Source organism: Capra hircus, unplaced genomic scaffold, assembly GCF_001704415.2.
Source record: "Capra hircus breed San Clemente unplaced genomic scaffold, ASM170441v1, whole genome shotgun sequence".
Lineage (NCBI taxonomy): Eukaryota > Metazoa > Chordata > Mammalia > Artiodactyla > Bovidae > Capra > Capra hircus.
The window spans coordinates 87,078-102,943 of record NW_017189962.1 but is presented as its reverse complement, the minus strand read 5'-3'; the positions used below and the strand labels follow the sequence as shown (position 1 = coordinate 102,943).

At 56.1% G+C, this 15,866-nt stretch overlaps 1 protein-coding gene across 3 annotated transcripts; it reads left to right on the top strand.

Annotated features, from left to right (window-relative positions):
- Positions 1 to 190: 190 nt before the first annotated feature.
- Positions 191 to 15,038, top strand: PCID2 (PCI domain containing 2). Of its 3 annotated transcripts, none has more exons than XM_018044967.1 (14): positions 191 to 292; positions 2,469 to 2,558; positions 3,946 to 4,019; positions 5,013 to 5,078; positions 5,634 to 5,675; positions 6,745 to 6,799; positions 8,795 to 8,898; positions 9,406 to 9,481; positions 9,950 to 10,091; positions 11,408 to 11,508; positions 12,443 to 12,516; positions 12,652 to 12,777; positions 14,228 to 14,351; positions 14,646 to 15,038. In XM_018044967.1, the coding sequence occupies exons 1-14, from the start codon at positions 257 to 259 to the stop codon at positions 14,733 to 14,735; spliced, it is 1,200 nt and encodes a 399-aa protein (XP_017900456.1). In that variant the 5' UTR covers positions 191 to 256; the 3' UTR covers positions 14,736 to 15,038. The 3 variants fall into 3 exon arrangements, with proteins under 3 accessions (XP_017900456.1, XP_017900458.1, XP_017900457.1); XM_018044969.1 differs by lacking the exon at positions 191 to 292 and adding an exon at positions 3,762 to 3,862; XM_018044968.1 differs by lacking the exons at positions 191 to 292; positions 2,469 to 2,558; positions 3,946 to 4,019 and adding an exon at positions 4,026 to 4,435.
- Positions 15,039 to 15,866: the final 828 nt, after the last annotated feature.

Sequence of the window (15,866 nt, the reverse complement as noted above, 5' to 3'; positions counted from 1 at the left end):
AGCCCGCAGCCGCCGAGGGGGCGGCGGGCCCGGGCTCCGCGGCGCCGAGGGGGCGGTCGCGCGAGCGGGGAGGGCAGTCGCAGCGCAGCCCCCGGCGGTCCTCAGCCCGGGCGCGCCGCCATGCCGGCCCGGGGCTCGCGCTGCGGCGCACACACCGCCTCCGGAACCAACGCGCGCGGAAGGCGGGGCCGGGGGCGCGGGGTCGGGGCCGGACCGCGGCCCGGAAGTGACGCGCGGCGGCGGCGCGGGCGCGGGCATGGCGCACATCACCATCAACCAGTACCTGCAGCAGGTGGGGTTCCCGGTCTGCGGCCCCGCGCCGGGCGGAGGGGTGACCGCGCGGAGGGACTCTTTCCGCCGGCTGCGCCCGCGCCGTCGGCCGCCGGGCGGCAGGCAGACCCGACGTGGGTCCCGGGGGCCGGCCGCGCCCTTGGGGTAGGGGCGGTGGGAGCTGGGGACGGGGAGAGCCGGGGCCCGCCTGCGAGCGGGCCGCGCCCCGCGGGCTTGCCTCTCTCAGGGCTGTGTCCACACAGCCTGTAGACGCAGGAGCACAGCGCGAACACAGCCATCGACGGATCCAAAGCCGACAGTCTTTGCCGGAAGCAGGGCTTCCCTGATAGCTCAGACGGTAAAGAATGCGCGTGCGGTGCAGGAGACTCAGGTTCGATCCCTGTGTGGGGAAGATCCCCTGGAGGAGGGCATGGCAGCCCACTCCAGTATCTGGCCTGGAGAATCCCATGGACGGAGGAGCCTGGCGGGCTACTGCCCATAGGGTCCCAAAGACTCAGACACGACTGAGCGGCTAAGCACAGCGTGGCATAAACACTGTAAGGGCCTCTCTGGTGGCCCAGACAGTAAAGAATCCGCCTGCAATGCAGGAGACCGAGGTTCGATCCCTGGTTCGGGGAGATCCCCTGGAGAAGGGAATGGCAGCCCACTCCAGTATTCCTGCTTGGAGAATCTCATGGACAGAGGGATCTGGCAGGCTACAGTCCATGGGGTCGCCAAAACTGGGACACGACTGAACGACGAACACAGTCTTTCCTCTGGGCTATGCTCATTCGCAGGGCTAGAACCCTGGTGATAGGATTAAGGAAGAGGGGGCGGCGCGTGGACTTTAAAAAATATCGAAGACTGCCAGGACTTAGTGAGTAAAGGTGTGTGGTTCCGGCTCCGGGAGGAATCAGGATTCATTCCCAGGTTTCTAGCTTTACAGTAGATGAGCAGAACCGATTTGGAAGTAAAAATAAATTGTTCTGGACGTGTTGTGTTGCAGGTGTCTGTTGACAACCATGCAAAGATATCTAGTTGGCAGCTGAATATAGTATAACAAGATTGGAACCATTAACTTAATGGTTAATGGTTCATTGAGAAAACTGGTTCAAACGAGAATCATGAAAATACAAATACATGCTTTTGTTTTAACTCAAAGCTTGCAGATATAATACATTCGTTTGCGGTCTTCTGGTTGATGCCTAAGACTTTTTCTTTAAGGATATGTCTACTTTGGCCTTATCTTTGCAGTTAACATTTTTCAATATCAGTTTTTATATAAAGTTGAATAAGAACACAGACGTTGGAAAACCAATGTGGATATAGAATCTCTCTAGAAGTTTGTGCTTTTTTATATCTTATCTTTTGTATATAAATGTTGTATTTTCTGTACATTTTTTTATTTCTCACAATTTTCTTGCCCACACCTAGCTGCAGAGTTAGGGGAGATGGCTTGCCACCATCACTGTTTTCCTAGGAGGTCGAGCCATTACAAATCCCATTTCACAGAGCAGCTTAGGTGACTCTCTAGGGTCACTGTGCAAGTAGGTGACACATTCACACCAGGAATCCTGGCCCCAGAGTCCGTGCTCTGACACCAGGCTCACTATCTCTGTCAGCCCAGGTTTCACCCACCTCCTGTCTCCATCAGAACCTGCTGTGTCTTAGATCTCAGGGGCCCTGACGGCTTGGGCTTAACTCACGGCTCTGCAGCCTCCTTGGCCAGGGCCACCTGTGGACAGGCCGTGTGTCTTGCATTTCCCGTGGCCTCTGATAACTTCCGTCGGCTTTTGGGTCTGGGGTTTGATTTCACCTTCGTAAGCTCGTGAGATCTCCGGTTAGTTTCTTGGATGCTGGCATTTTGGACATATGTGATTTTCAAGCTTGTTTTTCTTTTTTGTAAGCTATGTGAGTGGATCTTCAAATGTTTATTAGTGTAAGTGAGTAAGCTGGAATAACTAACTCTCTTTAATAAGCAGATAATGAACTACTGGGTGATTCCACTTTTTCATTGTTTTCACCTGTTTGCCTGATCTCATTTTGAAGCGCAGTGATTGTCTGCTCACTGTGGAGGGTACTGGTTACGCCTCCACCCTCTCAAAGCAGGGAAAGCGCTGCAGCGTGTTGTCTTGGTTCTTTTGGGGTTAAGTGTTTTACTTTCCACGTAACAGCCCTTTTCTCTCCAAATGCTTCAGGTCTGTGAAGCAATTGACACCAGAGATGGGGCGTCCCTTGCAGAGCTGGTGTCTTTCAAGCATCCTCATGTTGCCAACCCGCGGCTTCAGGTAGGTGTGGGGGCCACACACACACGTGTCTGAGAGGGTCACTGGGTCACCACCTTTCTAAGTTTAGGGTGTGAGTGGGAAGAATACTATTGCCGCTCTTGTTTGAAAATTGCCAGGCTCCTTCACAATTTGCCTAATTTCAGTTCGTTTATTGAACATTAACGGAGCACTGTGCCTCAGAACCCGTGCGGAGGTTTGTGCTTCTTCCTGCCTGTAATTGCCGCAGGACTCTCCAGGGCTCGGAGAATCGCAGCAGGGTGGTGGGGTGATCAGCGGACAGGCGGTGGGCTCAGGCTCGGGCAGGCCTGTCTGTCCCTGAAGCCCACAGCTGTGCGGTGGTGCTGCCGGGGAGGTTTTACGCCCACCGCCTGTGGCTTTGGAGGCAGACCTGGGCCCGCAGAGCCTGCAGCATTTCCTGGCTGGCTCTTTATGCGAATGTCTGCCAGCCCCTGCCCTCAAATGTAAGCATCCCTAATTCAGATGATAGATGGTATCCACGTAGAAGCTTCTGTGGAAAGCACTGTTGAAACCTTGTTGAAGTAATGCCTACTTCCTCGTCGACTGCCATTACGCATTGGAGTGTGTTCTGTCCGGGAGCTAAACTTTTCTTTTGAAAGAGAGTGCCTGGAGTCTTGGTGGGTCTCAGGTTCAGCTTGCTGGCAGGTAGCCCCTGGAACACCTCTGCTGGCTCATATGTGGCCTGAGGCTGACCCCTTCGTCACAAAACTTCTCCTAACCTTCCATCGGCGGTCCCTTTACTGGCAGCCTTTGTCCACCCGTCATTGCATCAGAGATTGTGGAGCGGCGACCTTTCCCGTGTTGTCGTCGCCCCTTTCACTTTTCTTGACTTGGATACGCAAGTATAGTTACGGTGCCAGAGTAGCATCCCCGAGTCCCTTTCTTGTTTAAGCCGTCCTGTTGCACAGTATCAAAAATCTGGCCACTGAGAGGAGAGGGCAGGCGGCAGGTGAGTGTCTGCCATCTCCCAGCACTCCTGAGTGGGCAGTCTGGCAGCAGGGGGTGACGACCCCCCACCTCCCCTCCCCCCGGGCATCGTCTCCAGCTCCTTCGACCTCACGCGACCTAGCTACCTTTGTTAGGCATGTAGTAGCTGCTTAATAAATACACGAGACATCTGTGAGCATGCCTAGAGTGCTTCCTGACCTGTGGTAGACAGGGCAGGCCTCGTTCATCTGTGTGCAGGTCGGGCTGGATAGGCGTGTGGAGGTGATGGACCGCTGTTTGAATTGCTAAAGTGTGAAGAGCTTCTGCACCTGTAAAGCGTAAATCCTCTTGAAACAAAGGTTTGTCTGAATCTCTTCCTTCGCATTGCATTCTTTCTGTCCCAGTTAATTTTCTTTTTACCGTTTTTCTTATTGGCACACAGATGGCCTCTCCAGAAGAGAAGTGTCAACAAGTCTTGGAGCCCCCTTATGACGAAATGTTTGCAGCTCACTTACGGTAAGCCGTGGGCGAGGTCGGAAAAAAAGCCAGTCTGGAGGTTGCTGGCTTGATTAGGGGGGGTTTATACCATCTTGAAGCATTGAAAATTTTCTTTTGAAAAAGTAGAAAAGTATGTTTGTAATTGCACTTTGGTAAAACCTGTGAAAATCTTGTGAAGCTTAAAAGACTTTAAAATTTAATAAACTTTTCCATCTCAGGGACTATGTGCTTTAAAAGTTAGTGAAACGGGGATCATTCATCTGTGTGTCTTCTGTGTGATGCTCGAAGAAGCATTTGATGCTCATCCCACTGGCTGTGTGGTGGTCTTTTATTCAGAAGGGTGTGCAGCCCACTATCGACTTGGGTTTTTCATGGAAATGCCCGGTTTTTAACGTCTTTGCCTTGAACTGGAAAAGAAACTGGATCAGAGCAGAGTAAATGAAATTTTGCTTTTTATTTACATGTCATGTCTGCTATTTTCACCTCTGAAGCCTCAATTCAGGCCAAGCCACGGGTCCCAAAGCGTGTGGGCTGGACTGCCCTCCTGCCGACACGGCCCGCCAGTGTCTCCAGCAGAGGACTGCAGGGGCGGATCAGGCCTGGCCCCCCTGAGATCTCTGGACGGGTTGGAGTGCCACTGTGTTCCTGAAGGGTCTTCCTAGATCTGTGCCGTGTGATGAGGCTCGGGCTTGGGGAGGGACTGACATATGCTGACACTGCCAGCGGGCATCTGGGTGCAGCGTCCTCGCCCACTGACACCCAGGAAGGGCCACTGGTGTGTTAACAGCAGAGCGTCTGCAGCTCGGCTTCTCCTTCTGGGACGTGAAGGGTTTCCTTTTACACCCAGTGGCCTCCCGTGAGCTGCTTCGTGACCTGCTGGCAGGAGCTCTGGCTTCGCTCTGGGCCAGGGAGAGCAGGGTGTTTGTGCGGGTCATGCGCAGTGTGGCCGTGTGGCTCGCACCGGCTCTTCGCGCTGTGCCCTCATCCTCCGTCCCCGCTGCCCCCCTGCAGGTGCACGTATGCGGTGGGGAACCATGACTTCGTCGAGGCGTACAAGTGCCAGACCGTCATCGTACAATATCTTTTGTCGTGGGCGCGTCTGTCCAGCGTGTGACAGAGGCGGCGGGTTCCCCGGGGGCTGAGAGCTCGGGACGTCAGACCACTTTGAGTCATACCTTAATCAGGGAGAATCAAAACCTTTTGGAAGGGAAATTCATTTAGCTGCTCCACTTGGGTACGTAAATTTAGTCTGAGCTTTCATCCTGGTGTCCAGTCACTTGCATAGTAGGGAAGAACGTTGGTTATGATTAAGAGTTTTATTTAATTCTGTTGTGAAGAACAGTGTTCTGTTGCCTTTAAAGCAGTTGCGTGTAGTTAAGGGGTGGGTTAGTCCCCTTGTGGAAATGGAAGCGCTCCCAGATCCAGGTGGGCCCCCCCGGGAGGAGTGGACCCCACCGAGGCCTCGGTCAGGCGGCCCTGGCTCTCAGCACTGCGGGGCTGCCCCCTGTGGCTGTGGTACAGCGCCTTCTGAGCCGGGCGCTGGAGCCCTTCCAGCTCAGAACGTGTCGCTTGTCATCCTCTGACTTGTAGCATCGCCTGACTTTTTATGCAGAACCTTCCTTAACATGGTACGTCATTCCTACGAGCATTTCAGGCCCACAAAGAAGAAAACTGGTAAGTACGAGTAGGAAGAGCTAGAAATGAGCAAATGGCTTTTTTCTTCATCAAAAGCATTAGTTTTTAAAAGATTTACTCTAAATAACTGTTGTGTTTTCTGTGTTGGTATTTGATATTGTGTGCTGACATAGGATGGTATCAACACAGATACTGGGATTTTAAGTCAGTGTAAACTTAAATGGCAGGTCAGCCAGATAATTTCCAGTGTTCTCCTGTACGCATGAAGTGTCATGTCAGCCGCCCCATGCCCCCAGGCATTTAGTCACTGCTGCTTTTTCTCCTTTGTCGGTTTTGATCTTACTTGGGCTTCCCGGGGGGCTCAGCTGGGAAAGAATCGACCTGCAATGTGGGAAACCTGGGTTTGAACCCTCAGTTGGAAAGATCTCTTGAAAGAGGGAACGGCTACCCACGCCAGCATTCTGGCCTGGAGCAGTCCCTGGGGTTGCAAAGAGCCGGACACGACTGAGCCGTTTTCACTTCCACCTTTTGGCTTTGAACTTGGGTGACAGATGCAGATCAGCTACAGTGCGTTTAGGATGACAGACACGGAATATTTGGGTCATCTGAGACTGTCTTACGACTCATTAAAAGTTTTAGTAAATGCTGAAATTTTGTTTATGCTAAAGTAACTGAAGGCTTTCAGATACCTTTTACGAAAGATCCGTCCTACTCGTGAAACTGAGACTGCCAGCTAGATTTTAGAAGTCTTTTGACGACATCTGTCTGCTCCATACCTTGGGCCCTGTTAAGAGATCATTCTGAACCACACGTCTTGTTTTCATGCATGGGGGTTGGGGGGGCGAGGAGAATTCCTGGCCCAGCGGGGGTGGGGGGCAGTCAGGGCTGAGCCCCTGGCCTCTGGGGAGGCTGGGTCAGCGGGTGCGGAGCTCTTGCAGCCAGATGCACAGACCAGGAGGGCCCACGGCTCCTGGAAGGAAGGGGAGGGGAGGACCACGGCACCATGGGGGTGGGGACCTCCATTGCAGCTGGGGCCCCTGGGTGTCCCCAGCTCTGGGGAGGGAGCCTGTGACCTCAGAGCCTCACACACGCTTCTTCTTGCCCATAGGGCTCTGCCTGTGATGTACGCAGTGGCTCTGGACCTTCGAATATTTGCCAATAATGTGAGTTCCGTTTCTGTCACTGTTGCTTAAACCCAGACTCACTGTGCCCATTGCTTAATTTCATGTCACTCTTCCCACAAGTTTTGAGGGATGCATGGGGTTGGGACACACCTGGTACAGAGAGCAGCAGAAGTAAGGTGGCTCGGCTCGCTGCTGAGGAACTGCCCTCGCCTGCCGTGAAGACGCGCCCGGTGCCGCCTTGGTGGACTCGGGGGAGCCAAGGGCCGCTCTGCTGTGAGGAGGCAGAGGCCTGGACCGGACGCGTCCGTCTCCTGGCAGCCTCTGTGGTCGGGGAGCAGCGGCTCTTAACTCTCGGGCCCTCACATCCCTTTACCGCCTCAGAGGCTGTCACCAACTTCCGGTTCTGGACAAGTGGGAGTCGGCACGTGTTTCCTCTCCCCGCTGCTGGGCACTTGAAGGCCGGTGGGGCTCTGAGAGGCTAGAGGGGCAGAGCAGCGAGCCCTGCGTGTCCTTCTTGTCTCCTGGGCGTCCTGGATCCAGGAACAGCGGGCCGGGTCGCAGAGGGGCGTCTACGCCAGCCGTCTTGTGGTGAGACCCCTGCAGCAAGTGCAGGTGCTGAAGCAGACGTCTCCACAAAGAGACGGAGACGTAAACAGCCCCGAATGGAAGCCGTGGAACTCAAGTGGCTCACACAGAAGCCCTCAAGGGAGCCCAGAGCTTTTGCTTGTGTAGTTAACATCAATCTTCAGTGTACTCACACCCCTCGAGCAATAAGGCTTCTGCACGGTAGCATCACTGACTTCCTAAACGGGGGAGCCACTCGGCTTCTTGCATCTGCTTCTATGGTCCGTCTGCAGGGCATCATTCTGGTTGCATGTTTGCTGCTTCACACACACGTGGGTGGAAGCGAGAGGCCTGTTCCGATAGCCTTTGCAGGTGATGGCTGACGTCCTTGTCTGAGCGGCACCTTTTCAGGGTCCAGGCGTGGTTTTCACTTGGTCATGGTGTGGCCTCTGAGGCTGGCAGTGTGACCTTCAACCCCAGCGGTGTGGATGGATCTTCCAGCCCTGCCCGATTTTGTGGCGTCCAGCGCTGATCACGCGGAAACATTTCAATCACTGAGCTGCTCAGACATTCCGGAAGCTGATGTATTTCGTTATGTAAAACACGAAAGTTGGGGAAACTCCACTTGTCAGTCTCTCCAGTGACCTCCTCAGAGACACTCTGAAGTAACAAAAAGCTGCCAGGCTCTTGGTGGTCAGTACAAGTTTTCCAAAATTCTAAGTTGTTCTTGAAAGTGCAGATGGTGTCATTGGCAAGGACTGTCAGTGTTTCCGGGGGGACAGGCCTGTTTCCTTCGCTTTCCAGAGACTCATGCTGGCTGGTGGCCCACGCTGGCCGGCCAGGCTCTGCAGCTGTCTGGTCCCCATCCAGCTTGCAGGCCGAACAGTGGCCCTGGTGCTTTACCTTACAAGACAGGCTTGCTGTGTGCGTGCTTCCTGCTTCATCCCAGGGAACACCAACACTGCGTGTGTATTCAAGGACCAAGACTCACTAGCACGTCCACTGCATCGTCACCGACGCTGAAGAGACCCTCGCCTGCTCTGTACCTTGGGCCCCCCTCCTGTGGGTGGAGGGGGGGACACAGGCCTCCGTGTTGACTGCACAGTGGCCGAGCTGCCGTGGGGCCGCCGGGGGTGCCCACACTGCCTCCTGCCTTCTCTGTGCCGCCCCCTCCATGTCGTCTGTCGTCAGGGCGTCTGTGCCAAGTGAGAAAAGGCTTCTTAGCAGCACGTGGCTTGGGCAACTCAGGCTTAAGAACTCGGCGACCAACACACTGGTCTGAACTGGTTGAAGAGCGGTTTGGCCTGTTGGAAGTTGGAACAAGCAGTAGACACCGCAGTTTTTAGAGGGTCTCTTCGGAGCCTGGGGGCTGCCCCTGGGTTGTCCGTTTTTGCTTCTGGCTGTGGTGGTTTTCTTTCTAATTAAAGAATCGAGAGGAGATGAAAAGTGAAGGCTTTTGCTTCCTGTCAGGCAGATCAGCAGCTGGTGAAGAAGGGGAAGAGCAAGGTGGGGGACATGCTGGAGAAAGCGGCCGAGCTGCTGATGGGCTGCTTCCGCGTCTGCGCCAGCGACACGTGAGTCTGGGGCGGGCAGGTGCGGCTGTAACCCCACGCCACGGTCGTTTCTGCTTTGAATGACCGTTGCCTGGTGAGGGATAAGAGAAAAGAATCATCTCATGCTCAGCACACGTCGGGCACCGTGCCTCTGGGCCCCCGTGGCTGGCGCGCTGGGTCTCACGCTTTCTGAAATTCACATGTTGTGTCTCAGTGGTTCATGATGTTGTGATGACATGGTCAGGTACTTGCACCACGGGTCACAGATGCTCGACAGCAGTCCGCTCGCACACAACGTCGCTGCAGGCCGAGCAGGCTTCCTCTGCTAGTGTCAGAGCTCCTGGGGCCAGCTCTCCAGGTCCACCTGTTAGAGGAGATGCCTTCTTTTGCAGCGTTACATTCTTTCATGAGTTTGACGTGAACTGGGGTTTTATCTCAGGATGCGAATTTGTTTTGGAAGTTTGTTTGTGATTTGTACATAAAACTTTTGTTTCTTGTGTGACCTTTGAAACGTCACTTTCCCTGCAGTCGAGCTGGAATAGAGGATTCCAAGAAGTGGGGAATGCTGTTTCTGGTGAATCAGTTATTCAAGATTTATTTTAAGGTAAACTCTGCTTGAATTCTGCCCGTCTTCCCAGAGAGCATTTCTGTCCCTTGTCAGCCAGCCTCCCAGGCCTGGCTTGAGAATCAGTCCCCATGGGCTGCACACAGTCCTGGGGGCTGGTGTTGGTTGAGGGCCTCCGGGTGCAGGGACTGCTGTGAGTGCTCCGTGCGCGCCGTCTGTGCTCACCTCCACCCTCTGAGGCTCCAGGCAGCCAAGTGCTGGCACCTACGCAGGTCCGGGTGTGATGGTGTGGTCAGGTGGGGAGCGTGTCCGGTCAGCGCCCCTGCATGTGGGCGTTGCCCTGTGGCCTGGTCTGGACGGAGCAGCAGTATGCTGTGTCCTTAGTGAGCCCTCAGTTCTGATCATGCGAACTCACCTCAGGAGGCGTGTCCTTAGTGGCCAGGGGTTGGTGGCTGTCCTACCTGTTTATCTGGAAGAGCTTCTGGAGTAGATTCCTACTTGCTCTAGATCAACAAGCTGCATCTGTGTAAGCCGCTCATCAGAGCCATCGACAGCTCGAACCTGAGGGATGGTTACAGCACGGCCCAGAGGGTGACCTACAGGTACTACGTGGGACGCAAGGCCATGTTTGACAGCGACTTCAAGCAAGGTGCGTCAGTGCTGCCAGGCAGCCGGGGGTCCAGAGCGCCTTCCTGCCTCCTGGTGCAGAGGCAGAGGCGGTGTCCACTGCGTCCAGGCAGCGTTGCTCCGACACCGAGTCGGTTCTATAAGGGAAAATCCCATTTGCGTTTCTTGCTTGGCACCAGGTCCCTGAGCTGGTCACCGCTGTGCCCTTTCCTGGGGGAGGGACCCACGCACGTCTGTCCCACGTGTGGGCCACGCTCAGTGCTTCCCCGTGGCCTCGGCAGGTCCTGTCGGCACAGGACGTGGGGACTGGGCAGCTCGTGGCTCGGCTCCAGCCTCTAGGGACGTGCCCTTGCGCTGGCGTCGAGCCCGGCACCTGTGGCTGGGGGCAGCGGGTCAGTGCTGCGTCCGAGCTGCCCTCTCACGAAACCGTGTTAGGTGGTTTGTGTCCTTCGCTTTCTCAAGATCGGGAGGCCGTTTATTTTCTTTTTCTGAAAGTTTGGAGTGGCCAGTATGTGGTGGTCCTTTATGTTTCTTCTCTTATTCTCAGATCAGACTTTTTAAACTCACTTCCTTGACAGTTACTCACACATGAAGCCAAATGACTTCAGGTGCGGTGTGAGATGGAAGAGCCTTTTCACTCGCGTGTCAGCAGCCACAGAGGCTCTGATGACAGAACAGCTCTTTCATAATGAGAGCTCTGTTTTCGTATTCCTTGGGGTTGTACAGACCAACTTTTCATTTCCTTTCACAGAGTTTTCAATACATCAGTTCAGTTGCTCAGTCATGTCCAACTTTGCGACCCCATGAAATGCAGCATGCCAGGCTTCCCTGTCCATCACCTACTCCCAGAGCTTGCCTTTAATACGTACAGCTTTTGAAAGAGGACTTTCCTTGATCGGTCCCCCTACCTTTTTCTTTCCCCTAAAATGTGAAGCGTGGGGATAGCTGAACAACGAGAGGGCTAATCCGCAGCTGACTCATGGTCAGTCCCGTGTCCTTGGTTACTCTGCGTTCGTGATCAGCAGCCACAGACGGAGCGATATCACAGTGTTCACCATTGAGAACACCCGTGTGCTGGGCACCCGTGCAGAGCAGGCCTGCCCCGTTCAGGCCAGCTGTGCGCTCGGTTGAAGTCCCAGAAAGCGTCGCTGCTCCTCTGAGTCTTCACTGAGTGCTCTCTTGGATATTTTTGAACAGCTGACCCTGTGGAAAATGATCTGTTAATGTTGATGGGATACATTGTCGCCCCTGAAACCTTTGGGCCCCTGCGTAAGGGTGGGTGTCTCGCCAGGCACAGGGTGGGAACTGTGCTGACCACGTCTGTGGCCGACTCTGCAGCTGAGGAGTACCTGTCCTTTGCTTTTGAGCACTGCCATCGTTCCAGCCAGAAGAACAAGAGAATGGTCCTCATTTACCTGCTTCCTGTGAAGATGCTCCTGGTAAGTGGTCCGTCCAGCTCTCTGGGGGCCTGTCCCCTGCAAGGGGTGTGTCGCCGTTTCACAGCGCAGCCCGTGTGCGGTGGGTCTCAGTCTGAGCCACATGTGAGAGCACCCCCAGGATGGAGGAACAAGCCTTGGGTGTGGCGCGAACCACTGTCTCCGTGACTGACATTTCCAGATCCTTCTAGAAAGGCTTGTCTGGTTTTGTTTCCTTTTTCCTAAGATTACCTCACTCAAAGGTTTAACATACGTTTAAGACAGGTAAAATAGTGCATGTTATGTCTGTTACTCCTGAAAATCTAGGATAATAGAGCTGGATTAACCAAGAGAGGAAAGATCATTCCAGCCTGTCTGGGTGTCTCACTTGCTCACTGAAAGTCGTTTTTGGTATTTGTAAAAAAAAAAAAAAGGCATGTAACTAGCAAGTTAATTGACTAAAACATTCTCACAGTGATAGAGCTCCTGTTCCTCCCGTTGAAGTTTCTTAAAAATTGTCACAGCGGCACACACACACAGTTAAAACTTGCCCAGCCCTGGACAGGGTGTGGTGGGGAGGAGAGAGTGCCACGCCGCTCTCCACAGCTCACCCGACTTTGTGGAACAGCCAGTCTTGGGTTTTCAGCTCATTGTTCTGGAAGCTGGGTCTGAATCCTTGAGTCGTAGCCTAGTGTTCCTTCAGGGGCCACCTGTTCTTGTGGTCACTAAAGGTCGAGGTCAGGGTCACACGCCACTGTTGACAGAGCTGTCTTGGTGCCAGGTTTTCTGATTTCTGGACCAGCGTTTGTTTCCAGTTGACTAGGAAGCATTTTTTGTTCGGTTAGGAAGAAAGTCTGAGAAACAGGTTAAAAGTTTTTAAAACTTGGTAAGGGTTTTATCAAAGACAGTTCTGTTAAAAACGAGAAGGTTCTTACTCTGAAAAATTACTCTGCCTCAGGGCCACATGCCAACCATCGAGCTTCTGAAGAAGTACCATCTCATGCAGTTTGCGGAGGTGACCCGAGCTGTGAGGTAGTTTTCTCTTCCCCTGGGGACTGCTTAGAATATAAAGTCTGTGCAGAGGCCTGTGTTGGGAGGGAACTAATGGGGTCCTGTCTCTTTTCCTGGGTGGTGTCCTGCCTGCGTCTGCACGTCTCTGTGGCCCAGCGAAGGCAACCTCCTCCTCCTGAACGAGGCCCTGGCCGCTCATGAGACCTTCTTCATCCGCTGCGGCATCTTCCTCATCCTCGAGAAGCTGAAGATCATCACCTACCGGAACCTCTTTAAGAAAGTGTGAGCACAGCCTTCCTTCCTGGTTCCCTGGGATGAAGCTGATCTGCAGCCCCGGGCTTGGTGCTGGTGCTGTCCAGGGGGAGGGCACAGGGCCCAGATGAGGGAGGGGTTGCCCAGGGCCCAGGCGAGGGCGCACCGGGGTGAGGGAGCGCGCAGGGAGCGGGCAGGCCCGGTGAGGGAGCGGGTGAGGGCGGGAGGCGGGGGGCGGCAGGCCCGGGTGAGGGAGCGGCGCAGGCCGGGTGAGGGAGCGGAGGGAGCCAGCAGGCCCGGGTGAGGGAGCGGGCAGGGAGCCCACAGGCCCGGTGAGGGAGCGGGTGAGGGAGCGGGCAGGCCCGGGTGAGGGAGCGCGCAGGGAGCGGGCAGGCCCGGTGAGGGAGCGGGTGAGGGAGCGGGCAGGCCCGGGTGAGGGAGCGGGCAGGGAGCCGCGACAGGCCCGGGTGAGGGAGCGGTGAGGGAGCGGCGGCAGGCCCGGGTGAGGGAGCGGCGGCAGGGAGCGGGACAGGCCCTGGTGAGGGAGCCGGGTGAGGGAGCGGGCAGGCCCGGGTGAGGGAGCGGGCAGGCCCGGGTGAGGGAGCGGGCAGGGAGCCCACAGGCCTGGTGAGGGAGCCGGTGAGGGAGCGGGTGAGGGAGCGGGCAGGCCCGGATGAGGGAGCCGGTGAGGGAGCGCGCAGGCCTGGGTTTGGGAGCGCGCAGGCCCGGTGAGGGAGCAGGTGAGGGAGCGAGCGGGCAGGCCCGGGTGAGGGAGCGGGTGAGGGAGCGGGCAGGGAGCCCACAGGCCCGGTGAGGGAGCGGGTGAGGGAGCCGGCAGGCCCGGTGAGGGAGCCGGTGAGGGAGCGCGCAGGCCCAGGTGAGGGAGCCGGTGAGGGAGCACGCAGGCCCGGGTGAGGGAGAGGGTGAGGGAGCGCGCAGGCCCGGGTTTGGGAGCGGGTGAGGGAGCGGGCAGGGAGCCCGCAAGCCCAGTGAGGGAGCGGGTGAGGGAGCGGGCAGGCCCGTTGAGGGAGTGCGCAGGCCCGGGTGAGGGAGCGGGTGATGACCCTCCGGCCACTCCTGTGCGTCAGGAAGTTGCTCTTTTCTTTGTGGAACTCGGAATTGGGCTCTTGGCCGAGGCCTGGTCCCAGCAGGATCTCAGTCAGACCTGCGGCTGTGAGGAGCTCGTCCAGGTTAGCGAGGTCCGCAGGTCATCAGATCCCTGACCATCCCGTCAGGTGCGTCCCCACTTGAGGGGTGTTGAAACGTGAGCATGGAAGCGCCCGAGATTCAAGGAAATGCTCAGTCAGGTGTGCTTGTGCTGGTGGCTGTTTAAATGGGAAAGTCAGTCACACCCGGAAGCTTTGTTTTCCGAGGCTCCTGCAGGGTGGGAGGTGCTGTGTGCCTCCCGAGCAGAGGTTCTCCTGCCTGCTCTGTCGCCGTCGTGTGCCGCCAGCAACAGCCTGAGCTGTGCCTCTTCCAGGTACTTGCTGCTCAAGACCCACCAGCTGTCCCTGGACGCATTCCTGGTGGCCTTGAAGTTCATGCAGGTGGAGGGCGTGGATATCGCCGAGGTCCAGTGCATCCTGGCCAACCTTATCTACATGGTGTGTGCGCTCCAGCCAGGCTGGGGCATCTGGTATCCGCCGTGTCCCCAGAGGCTGTGGTGGGGCAGGCGGTGTGTGTGTGTGTGTGTGCGTGCGCGCATGTTCCGTGTGTGTGTGTGTGTGTGTGTGTGTGTGTGTGTGTGTGTGTATACACAGGCTCGTTTTCCTCTCAGCGAGCTGACTGCACGATAGCTGGGGCAGTGGGGGGGGGGGTGCTGTCCCCTGGCTCCAGTTCATTCACCCTAACAGCCTTGACCTTCAGAGTCATGAGCCCCCATCTCTCCCATCCCCCAGGGTCACATCAAAGGCTACATCTCACACCAGCACCAGAAGCTGGTTGTCAGCAAGCAGAACCCTTTTCCCCCGCTGTCCACGGTGTGCTGACAGCCCAGCCCGAGGACGGGGGCAGGCTGATCCTGGTCCTCCTCCCGCCCGGAGCACGTGCTCTGCAGCGGAGCCTCTCGGGTCTCATCCCAGGAATGACGTCGCCGGCATCTTGGCTCATGAGTGTCCCCGTCACAAAGGCCTGGGACTCACCCTCAGTGCTGCAGCCTCCGCTGGCCAGGCTGCTGGCGACACCTCCCGAAGGCCACCCCATCTCCCAGGCAGCTGCTGTTTACTTCTCAAGAGGACTGTTTGTGAAAGCGTCTTTGTAACTTTCTATTAAAAAAATGGTGTTTAAATTTATACAGATGGCATATTTTTTATTGTATTATCCAGGATACATCTAATTCTATGTTAAATTTGTACACTTTGTGTGATCAAAATGTTTGGTTAACTTAATGTTTCTTTCTACAAGCTGAATTTGATTTAACATTTCCAGGTACTGTAGTTATTTTTTTTTTCAGATTACACACGTTTCCTCTGTTTATACTAAAGAAGAAAGCGTTGTGGACCAGAGTGGCTCATCTTTGCAAAGATGCCGAGCATGGAGTGGGCTGTGGCCCTTGTGTGGAGACGGGCCCCTGTGGGACACGGACCCCTGTCCCTGAGGCCTGCCGTCTGTGCCCCCGCATCCGCCCCTCCAGCAGCCAGGCCGAACATCCTGGTTTGCCCCGAAGTGTGCAGCGTGTCCTCGGCTTCCCCATGCAGCCCGTCTGGAGGGCTCCTCGGGGCTGTGCGACCCACCCTGAAGGCGTGTCAGCCCCGGGCTCTGACCTGCCGCTCGGTGGCCTCTCCAGGCTGATGGAGCCGGGTTCCAAGAGCAAGGACCCCGAAGAACCAAGTGGAGCTGGATCCACTCTGAGCCGGTCTCCTGAGTCGCAGAGCGTAACCTCCGCCCTGGGCATGCCCAGACTGGGGTGTGGGGGTGGGGCCTGCTGGGGACGGCCTGCTACCGGTGTCCGGCCACCAGCCTCCCCAGTCCCACCAGTCCCCTGAGCGGGAGAGCGAGGCCTGGGGGAGGCGCAGACGCTGGGCTGGGGCAGTCGCTCCGTGTTTCCTGGGGTGCTGCCCTCACAGCGCCCCTGCTCCTCAGGGTCGGCGTGGCCTCCAGCAAGGATGAGAGCCGCATCC

Excerpts from the sequence above, each read along its gene's own strand:
- PCID2 (XM_018044967.1), top strand. The coding sequence starts at position 257 with ATGGCGCACATCACCATCAACCAGTACCTGCAGCAG. Across the intron at positions 8,899-9,405 it reads CGCGTCTGCGCCAGCGACAC|TCGAGCTGGAATAGAGGATT; the intron begins GTGAGTCTGGGG and ends CTTTCCCTGCAG. Across the intron at positions 12,778-14,227 it reads CGGAACCTCTTTAAGAAAGT|GTACTTGCTGCTCAAGACCC; the intron begins GTGAGCACAGCC and ends TGCCTCTTCCAG.